Source organism: Phalaenopsis equestris, unplaced genomic scaffold (assembly GCF_001263595.1).
Source record: "Phalaenopsis equestris unplaced genomic scaffold, ASM126359v1 Scaffold000374, whole genome shotgun sequence".
Classification (NCBI taxonomy): domain Eukaryota; kingdom Viridiplantae; phylum Streptophyta; class Magnoliopsida; order Asparagales; family Orchidaceae; genus Phalaenopsis; species Phalaenopsis equestris.
The window spans coordinates 807,911-818,651 of NW_018164816.1; the positions used below are offsets into that span (position 1 = coordinate 807,911).

At 36.9% G+C, this 10,741-nt stretch overlaps 1 protein-coding gene across 1 annotated transcript; it reads right to left on the reverse strand.

Moving 5' to 3' along the window:
- Window positions 1-681: 681 nt before the first annotated feature.
- On the reverse strand, window positions 682-10,477 carry LOC110026520 (thylakoid lumenal protein TL20.3, chloroplastic). Its single transcript, XM_020727486.1, has 7 exons — window positions 10,247-10,477; window positions 10,001-10,169; window positions 9,859-9,888; window positions 2,612-2,718; window positions 2,220-2,254; window positions 1,484-1,612; window positions 682-1,202 (listed from the first exon to the last, which is right to left on the reverse strand). The coding sequence occupies exons 1-7, from the start codon at window positions 10,371-10,373 to the stop codon at window positions 1,011-1,013; spliced, it is 789 nt and encodes a 262-aa protein (XP_020583145.1). The 5' UTR covers window positions 10,374-10,477; the 3' UTR covers window positions 682-1,010.
- Between the last annotated feature and the right edge of the window lie 264 nt (window positions 10,478-10,741).

Here is a 10,741-nt window from a genome sequence, read left to right on the forward strand (position 1 = left end):
TACTTTTCTATCACACAAAAGGCCCGAAGCATTCCTCCACTTCAACCAACCAACTTGAATTCTACTATTAACATCCCCATCTATATCACCATCACTTTGATCAACGATCTCAAGATATCTAAATCGTTCACACCTTCTAATACTTTGATCACCCAAAGTCACACTTCTGTCACTAGAGCTACTACTACTAAAATTTTAATTTGATCACCAAAGATATCTAAATTGCATGTCTCACCACCATCTTATAACATGTTGTACTGAAAATAATAATATCTAAAATATCATAAACAACATGTAACAACAAATAAATAGATTTTTAACATAATATCACCATGCTTTTAGTACAACAAAATTAGTATTATAGCAATAAAAATTGGTGGAGAGCACTATCTAAAATATTGCATTTAAACTACTGAGCGGATATAGTTTACCTGACAAGAAGCCAACCGAATTATAACACTAGAAAAAAGGTTTTTGAAAATCAGACACAATATTTATGTGCAATGAAACTACTATAATTAAACTAATATGTCGAATCTGATCGTGCTTCTCCACTATTTAGATAGTTAAATATATTTTATATATCGTTCATTTATCAATTTTCGAGTGATGTCCAAATGTTACTCCACATGTGATCGTCATACTTAAATTTTTTCTCCATTTATAGGTTGTACGTTCGAAATTAGTGTCCTTGTTCTCACACTAGTTGTGTTTATGCATTGAAAGAACATGCAACAAAATACTTAAATTTACATACATATTACTCAATTCTTATGCATGTATATATCTACCACCTTTAGGAATGGACATCTTGACGATGATAAACAGAACATATTTCTCTTGAATAACAATAATGTCATCATGCATACATTGTGTCGACCACCATGTGGAACGCAGCCTACGTAGGGGAACAAAGAAATTGAAAAAAGATGCACTGTGATGAACCATGGTTAAAAATAATCTCTTTCGAACGCACATTTTCATGTGAGACGGTATATTTATATTTTCGCTCAGTTTGCTTGGCAAAGACCCGTAGTTTCGTCACAGTATCCATCCCGATTGAGCAGCTTTTGTGGTGGCGCGCTGAGCAGGGGAGAAGATGGACTCCCGTATGCATTCCGGCGTGGATTCCCACAGCCCAGACTCTTCCTTGTGCTCACTCCCGTAATTGGATTTGTCCCATTTGCATACTTGCATAAAGCCTGCGTACAACAATCATTCAGTTTCATGATCATGTTATATCCCAGTCAGCTTATTGATCTCATGCCAAAAATAGCAGCTTTCATCCTTTACACATGAGTTGAGCTTATGGATCTCATGCGAAGTTATGTGATCTTATAAATATTTCACATGGAGGAACCTTTATGAATACAACTTCAGGGAGGAGCCTTTATGAATCATTACTTAAATGAGCCCAATATGTCCAAGTATACAAATCATCATAGAAGAAAATACTAAAGATGGTTTGTATCTTTGCAGGCACCTGCTTTTGAGGAAGGTCCAGGACAGCGTCGCTGAAGTCAGCACCTTCAATAATCGCTCCACCAAGATCACTGCGGGTGAGAACTGACCTCACCAGAACAGCATTTGTGAGATTTGCTTCATTAAGTACCTGCCATAAAATTTATCATGTTATATGAAATTCCATTCATGTGCAATAAAATTAACAAAGGCATTAAATCAACATTAAATGCTTTTTTGTATGGCTTCAGTTAATACCAGTTAGTTAAAACTTGATGGCAACCTTAATACATAGTTCCTCTGCTTATCCAAACCCATACCCCAGGCACCAATCATGCCACCTTTTAGATTTTGTATACTATATCCTGTAATATCATCCCCTAAACTATATAATCTATCACCAATCTAAAAAATAATAAACTAAATGTTTTTCACCAAAATAAAAATTTTAACACCAATTAAAACATTGGGACAAGTAAATATGCCTGTAATCCATGCATTTAGGTAGGTTATGGAGTATTTAAGAAATACTGTATGCATACTCTCGAAAATAGCTTCAGGAGTTTTATCACGTGGAAACTACAGTAATATCAAAAAGTGAGCATGAAGAGCCCAGTACTGTTCAAAGAATTAACAAGATAAGGACATCAAGGAAATGAAAACAAAACAAGCACAAAAGCATATTCCTGGCCAGGCACAGAACAACAAATGGACTACCTAAAATTTGCAAAACGTTACACGGGACTGGCTGTACTTACCATGCGATCCATCAAAGTGTCACTCAAATCAGCACCTACACGGAGATACAGAAAACATACAAAGATGACAGCTATGTTAGTGGACAATCATTTGCATCATTTTCTAAAGCAGTAAATGAATAATGAAACAAAGAAGACTATTGCTGAACCCATAAACAGTAGAGGTAACCACTAAAGATCTTCTGTCAACCGTGTAATAATGGGGAGCAATTATGTTAAAGTTGAATCAGCAAAAACTAAAACCAAAACTAAAACAATAAAGATATTCTGTTAACAACATATGAACGGGAAATCAAACCGAGAACTTTTGCTTGTGAGGCATTGATAAGAATATTTTCAAAGAGTAAACATAAGTTGAGCACTATCCCCACTTGTTAGTTCAGGTTAATTACCAGAAAAATTTGCTTTGTAAGCTACAGCCTTTTCCATGTAGGCGCCATTGAATGTGGAGCCGCTAAAATCAGATTCTCTCATGTCAGCAGATGTGAAATTTGCTCGCCTGTACTAGTTAATGATAAGTATCCTAGAAGCAAAACATGTAAACAGGTGTATGATGGAATATTTGCAGAAAAGTACATCTCACAATTAGAATATCATCATTAGAAACCACATAAAAGGGCTTAACTGTCTGGTCATTGCATAATCAGTAATCAAAATTAACATATAAGAAAAAAAAGAAAAATATCCAAAAAAAAAATTGGTGGAAATCATTTATCACCATGCTCTCCTTTACAACTAGGCGAAGTGAATCCTTTCCCAGATTCATCATGTGCGGAGTCTCATTGGTGTGGCCTATCAACTTTTCTTTTTAAGAAATTCAAATTAATTCCATCTCTCCCACTTTATTGGTGCTTCCTCTTCACTCTAGCCTAAATCATGTCGGCTTTTTTCACTAACTTATACCTAACGGAAGCTAACACGTGCACTCATTTTCCTAAATAATTATTCTCAGCTTTTTCCAAATTAATTCTAACCTACATCTATCTTAAAATACCCATTTCTGCTGCTTTAACTTGCATTTATGTGGGTTTTTTATTTCCCTTCAACACTAAGATACATGAGACCTAGTTGGAAGTCATGCGAAAATGATTAACTTTACTGAAGGGGCGTGTAAGTAGTTGAGCAGTCACTTGCCATTCGCTCTACTCTGCTTGGCCAATTTAATTCTGCTAATACTACATAAAAGGCCTAGGTCATCAATCCTATAATTTAAATATCCATAGAAAAATGGTAAAGATTATATCAGATCATGATTCTGGAGCAGCAAAATACAGAAAGTTTACTCATACAAGAATCTAATCCATTATCTGCAACAAGACATCGGCCATGTATGAAGTAGGGTTGCTAATTTGAATTACTATTTCTAGATTATTAAACAATCATGTTTTATTAACAAGAAAGCACTTGGAAAATATATAAAATAAAGGAAGAATGTGTGTTCTGGATTCCCCTGTGGCCCGCTCTATCACACCTACTCCATAGCCTCTCTTCAAAGTCTCTATGGTTCTTCAGATCCCCAAGGTTAGAACAATGATCATTAGATGCTATTTTCTTTCTTACATCAATTTATACAAGTAAGGAATGCCAATTAAAATAAAAAATAGGAACTTTAATTATAAGAAATCATAGTTTTAAATTACGAATTTCATGGTGTTGACACAAAATTTGATGCCAATTTTGTGGATTTTTGGTGCTAGACCGGTATCATAACCACTCAACAATAATCTTTTTCGATTTCAGAGTTTCTTGACCCTTTGGTGTCTTCTTGAGACCTTTTCATGGTTCTTTTTGGCCTCAAGTTCTCTCTGCACGGGCTCCTCTTGAAAACATAATAAACCTTTCACGAGTCCTTCTTTCAGCTTTCCAACCCCCTCAACAACTCATCCACATGCTTCCCCGAGTCATTGATCTCCTGATCAACTACGTCACTCCTTCCTACTCTTCACATAGACCAATATGTAGGCACCACACCCTGCCCTCTGTCAACCTACCAATGATAGAAAACCAATTGTATTGAAACAGTTATAGGGAAGAACTCCATATTCTTCTATATATTTTTCATAGTAATCAATTATATTTAGTCCTTTTGACCCATAGTATTCTCATGACATGTAGTTCCAAGGTTTTTTTCTTCCTCTTATAACATTGAGAGGATTTTTTCCCTCTTTAATTTTTTCTTTTTTTTAAGAGTATATAATAAGTGATAAACTACTAAGAGCCCAAATGCTCCAAGTGTAACCACTGGGTGACTGAAACAAACATGTCTTTGCTCCACAAATAGATATTTTGAATTATTCTCACATTCATGCTTTTTTTTCTCTTCTTTCGTTAGCCCTCTTCCCATTCCTTAACTTTATCAATAAAAGTTTTACGTTTACTCTTTAAAGCATTCATCTAGGTATCAACCCTTAGTTCTTTCATGGAATCATGGCTAGAGAAAATTAAAAAAGGGATAAAAAACCACCAAATAAACGTATTTACAGTGGATTCCCTGCTAGAAGAGATATCCGAAACAATGGGAGTTGAAACAACCTACATAATATGTGCATGCACCTATTGGAGCATAAACAATCCATAAATATAAGGTTCTTCTTCCATGTTAGTGCATGTCTGATCTCTCCAAAGTCCTCAGAACTCCATATGTCTTAACTTAAATTGTCCCTAGCCCAACAATTTTATCGGCAATATTGTTGTCCATAATAGCATATCCTCCGATAATAGATTTATAAGAGAAAAAAAATCCCCGTGTGGGGCCAAGTGATATGAACATCAAAATTTAAAGATCTAATCATCAATAGAAGAAATATAACAATATGTAGGCCCAATTTTGTGTCTTGCTCAGAAAGCATGCCAACTTGGGAATTTTATCCCTCTGAAAACTCTTCAATTCATGACTAGGATTGAAGGTAAATTAAAACTTAAATCATTTTAATCAATGCTCCATATGAATGAAAGAAAGAAAGGACCTTTTATCACCCCTCTCTGCTGGAAAGAGGAGTATTTATAAAAAATGGATGATGGGCATTTCAGTAATTTGGCAAGGAATGCAATGGAGCATTTATAAACATATGCCGCTTGATTGAGGTTTTTCTTAATATTCGGGTTCACCGAGGAGTAAAGCCTCAAGAAATGCTGAAATTCATGTTGGACCATCATTTCATTAGTGATAATGGATGACTAGATTGATGGAAGTGTTAGTTAATGTGGAGATCTGGTCCACCTTAATTTAATTAGTTTTCTAATTAAGAATCTCATCTACCGCTCACCTACCACACTCACCTACCGCTCTCCTAGTTTCTATAAATAGTCTCTTATGACTTGTCATGAAGCCACAAGCCGAGTCAGACCAAGCCAAGACCTCTAAGAAAGAAAGAGAGGAAGAGAAGAGAGAGAGAAGAAGGGAGAGAAGAAAATAGAGAAGAAAATAGAGAAATAGAGATTTTCTTGTAAACGTCGAGACGCTCAACGATATAATTCTTCGAAAAAATAAAATCCTTTGCAGCTCCGTGGAAGTAGGTAAATCTGTTGAACCACGTAAATCTGTGTCGCTCTGGTGTTTCTTCGACGTGCAATTTTTCTCGTTCAATTTTTCTCTTTATTATCGTCGTTTTTCACAACAACTGTTATCAAAGCTTTGGTTCGAATCTAAGAAAGTACGATGGGTGGAGACGAAGTGATGACATCGGGGATCGAGAAGTTCAATGACACAGATTTTGCTCACTGGAGAATGCAGATAGAGGACTACATCTATGGGAAGAAACTTCATCTTCCGTTACTGGGAAAGCAACCCGAAAAAATGAACGAGACGGAATGAAATCTGTTGGATCGACAGGTTCTGTGAGTTATTCGATTAATCCTATCGAGATCGGTTGCCCATAACGTCATCAAGGAGAGGACTACTGCAGATCTCAAGGAGGTTTTATCAGGTATGTATCAAAAACCATCGGCGAATAACAAGATGTATTTGATGAAGAAGTTATTCAAATTGAAGAAGGATGAAGGTGTCACTGTTGCTCAACACTTGAATGATTTTAATACTATCACAAATCAATTGTCGTTTATTGAAATTGATTTTGATGATAAGATACATGCATTGATTTTGTTGACATCATTGTCAAATAGTTGAGAAGTCATAAGGATGGCGGTTAGCAGTTCTGTAGGTAAATCCAAACTAAAATATGATGATATTCGTGATTTGATTTTGACTAAGTAAGTGCGCAGAAAAAGATTATGGCGAAACATCGCATTCGAGTTTGACACTGATTGTTGATTCCAGGGGTAGATCACAAGACAGAAACTCAAACAGAGGAAGATCAAAATCAAAGTATGGTCAGCAGACAACTTGCTGGAATTGCTGGAATTGTGGGAATTGTGGCAAGGCTGACCACATAAAATGGAACTGCAGAAATCCTAAGAAGGGGAATGATGGTGTTAATGTTGTATCTGAAGAAATACAAGATGCACTATTGCTGACAGTTCACAGTTCTGTTGATAACTGGATATTGGATTCAGGAGATTCCTTCCATACATCTTCCCGTCGGGAGTTAATGCGAAATTATGTTGCAGATAACTTTGAGAAGATATATCTGGTTGATGGAGTTGATGGAAAAGCTCTGGACGTAAAAGCTCTGGACGTGGTAGGGATGAGAGACATTAATATTACACTTCCTAACAAGAACAATGGACTTTGCAAAAGGTCAGACACGTTCCTGAGTTGAAGAAAAACTTCATATCTGTTGGGCAGCTCAATGAGAATGGTTATTCAGTGGTGTTCTCAGATAACACCTGGAAGGTTACCAAAGGAGTATTAGTATTGGCTTGGGGTAAGAAAACTAACACACTATATATGACTACATGTTTACTCAGGCGAGGACACATGAGTCAGAGGTGCATTATGGGAAAGCAGAAGAATATCGGTTTCCTGAAAAATGAGAGAGCGCCAAAGGCAGGAAAACCATACCTTATACAGACAAATGATGAAGAACCACAGAGCTATGAAGAAATCTTGCAAGAAGAGAATTCGAGCAAGTGAGAGCTGACCAAGAAGGAGGAGACAGATTCCCTGCAGAGAATCAGGCTTGGGAGCTGGCAGAACATCCACCAAGAAAAAAGACATTGCACAACAAGTGTGTGTATCGGGTGAAAACTGCGTTTGATGGCAGTAAGAGGTACACGACTGAACTTGTTGAAAAGTGCTTTCAATAGTAACTTTCAACTAAGACAGGATATTGCCCATACAGTGGGAGTTGTTAGCAGATACAAGAGTAACCCAAGAAAGAGCTTGATGTTACAAAACTACGTTGACGGTGATATGTCAACTGAGAGTGTTACTTGTGAGAAGCTGAAGTTGTGCACGACTTCAGCTGATCTTCTGGCATGAAGACAGGACTTTGAGTTGTAGAGATGGAGGATATCATATTTGAGGAAAATGTTGGTACAGCTAGTAGATGATGCAACCAGTAAGAAATGCAGTCAGTGTCCCAGTCTCTAAGTGGGAGAATTGTTGGGTAATGTGGAGACCTGATCTACCTTAATTTAATTAGCTTTCTAATTAAGAATCTCACATACCGCTCACCTACCACACCCACCTATAGCTCACTTACTTCCCACCTACCCACCTACCACACTCACCTACCACACCCACCTACCGCTCACCTACTTCCCACCTCCTACCACTCTCCTAGTTTCTCTAAATAGCCTCTTATGACTTGTCATGAAGCCACAAGCCGAGTCCTCTAAGAAAGAAATAGAGGAAAAGAGAGAGAGAGAGAGGAAGGGAGAGAAGAAAATATAGATTTTCTTGTCAGCGTCGAGGCGCTCGACGGTGTGATTCCTCGAAGAAATAAAATTCTCTGTAGCTCCGTGGACTTAGACAAATTTGTCGAATTACGTAAATCTGTATCGCTCTGGTGTTTTTTCTACGTGCAATTTTTTCGTTCCATTTTTCGCTTTATTAACGTCATTTTTCACAACTGGAAGTCCTATGCCCCATTTTAGAATGGTTGGATAATCAAATCAACAACTGGATCTATATTAATAGATTTGAAATTGATATTGATAAGAATCTACATTGGATGATAGGACAAAATTTTGAAATTAATGCCATAAAATCCGCTTACTTGATGGATCGTCATGAATATTGATGTGATCAATATAATTCGGGGATCAACATGAATACTGATGTGATCAAGTGATACTAGAATGATTGCCTTATTATTCAAACCTAATCATGCAAAACATATCTGAGTACGCATTTTAGCATTAGCTACATTTTAATGTTACTTAGACATTAGGGTGACGTAATAATTAATTTATGAAATAGGTAAATACATACAAAATATGTGGTATGTATTTAAATTCCCCTAGTATTAATCAAGAGATATATTTTATGGTTGTATCAAAAAAAAAAATAAGGAACATACATGGCCGAGATCAAGAGGCACAACCACAACTCCAAGGCGTTGAATTCTTCCAAGAGCTGAACTTATCCAGAAAAATAATTTTCATAGGAGAGTTCTCTCAGAACAGCTCTCCCAAAATAGCTCTACTATGAGAGTTCTTTCGAAACTACCCTCCTAGAATAGATCTCCCAAAAGAGTTCTGTCAAAACAACTCTCTCAGAAGAACTTTCATAGTGCAACTCTCCCAGAAGAGTTCCCCCAAAACTGCTTCAGAAAAATAGTCCACCTAGGAGAAAAGAATTATGCGATGAGTCGTTTACCATAGAGATTGAAGACGACAAGATATTAGCCTAGGTAAAGTTGAAAAATTACAAGAAATATTCATTGCAAGAGAGCTACGAACCCGAGGAAAATGATAGTTTGAATTTAACAAAACTGCCTAAATTCCTTTATAACTGAGTTATATTGTTAGGAAAAGGTCAATTTAATCGCTCAAAAAAGATGAAATTCCTAGTAGAGAAACTAAATTTCCTGATAACACTGTGGGAACTTGTCCTATAAGGCTATAAAGTCAACCAAGCAAATATCTGAAGAAAAAATAATATAACAAAAAAGATGAGCTGACAACCTACGAGACTACTTCCTGAAGGAGAGCCAAAATGCTCCCAGAAAAATCATGTAGGTATAGCCAAAGTGCTCCCAGGATAATTCCCTGTATGAGAGCTAAGAACCCCTCAAGTAGACAAAAAGTCAGCACATAGTGAAATGCCTCACTCATCTTTACTTAACTAATTTTGATTCGTATATGAAAAATAATAACATATCTAACGAATTCAATTTTTGGACCAGGTAATATACATTTGTCTCATGGAGACAAACAAGACATAATTGTTTGTTTACTATTCTCTTATTCTTTTCATAGTTGTCTTTCGAAGAGGTAATAAAATTAGAGAATTAAATATGTATGGCCAAAATCTCCTGGACCTGGTTAAAGCGCATAGTCAAATAACTCCAGGGCAGCCAGTTATACACTCAAGGAAATAATATAGTACTTCCCCTACAATTTCTTCTTTCAAGCTCACTTTTTCCTCCCCTAGTTTTTAAGTTGAGATCTGAATCCACGGACAACTAAGTATTCAACATAACTTACAAAACTCCAAGAAAGTATAGGATCAGGGCAATGCCAAATGTAAGATACCATTCAGAATAAAACGAATACAAAGGAAAAAAGAACAAACCTGAAGTTTTCATTTACATGGACTGCCTTCCTGCTCGAAACAAAAAAGAGAAACAGAAACCAACAAAATCATCCATCCGCGCCAAAGAAAGCAGAACATCAAGTCGCATAAATAACCACAATCTGAACCCAAATAATCTTACTTGAGATCCGCCGACCCGAATTGCGCCGCAGAACCGATCCCGAATTCACCTCTCATCTCCGCCTCAAACTTATTGAGTTCCGCAATAGCAGGCATCGTTCCAACGCCCCCGAAGCTTATGACAGCAGCAGCAAGGGCTGTCGAGACGAGAGCTCGCCAGTTCTTTGGTTCTACCCAGTAAAAGTAACGCATTAAACAAGCGCGCTAGAGGTGTTCGACGATTGGCCAACAACAAAACGCTGCTTACCTGCAATCGTAAGATGGCAGGAGCAAGATCTGGGTGGAGGAAAAAGGAAGCGGTGGGCTGGATGGAAGGACAGTGATGGGACGGCGTAGGTTATGGAGAAAGGAAAGAGGTAAGGGAGGACGGGCATTGCTGTGGGGAAGATGATTCAGTAAGAGAGAATTGAGAGTAGGGAAGAGCAATTTCTGGTGTGAGCGCTAACACGTATCTTTAATATATATAAATGATACGAATTGAGCGAACAAACGAATTCATTATATATATATATATATATATATATATATATATATATATATGGTGGGGGGGGATTGGAGAAGGGGAATAAGAGATTGAGTCGGCAAAGAGTTCTTGAGTGAGAAGAGTTGGGGAAAAAGTCACTTTATTCATCCACGGGCCTCTTATTTATAGGAGATTTTTTTTTGTACAATTATAGAAAGGAGTGAGCAATGATGGAAGTTATTGTTAATCACCGTAAGAAGATAACAATTATGAAAAACA

What these genes read in the sequence shown, in the direction of transcription:
- LOC110026520 (XM_020727486.1), bottom strand. Translation starts at nt 10,373, where the DNA reads ATGCCCGTCCTCCCTTACCTCTTTCCTTTCTCCATAACCTACGCCGTC. An exon ending in TTCGGGTCGGCGGATCTCAA is followed by an intron (nt 9,889 to 10,000) that starts GTAAGATTATTT and finishes TGTTTCGAGCAG; the next exon opens with GAAGGCAGTCCATGTAAATG. An exon ending in ACACTTTGATGGATCGCATG is followed by an intron (nt 1,613 to 2,219) that starts GTAAGTACAGCC and finishes ATTTTATGGCAG; the next exon opens with GTACTTAATGAAGCAAATCT.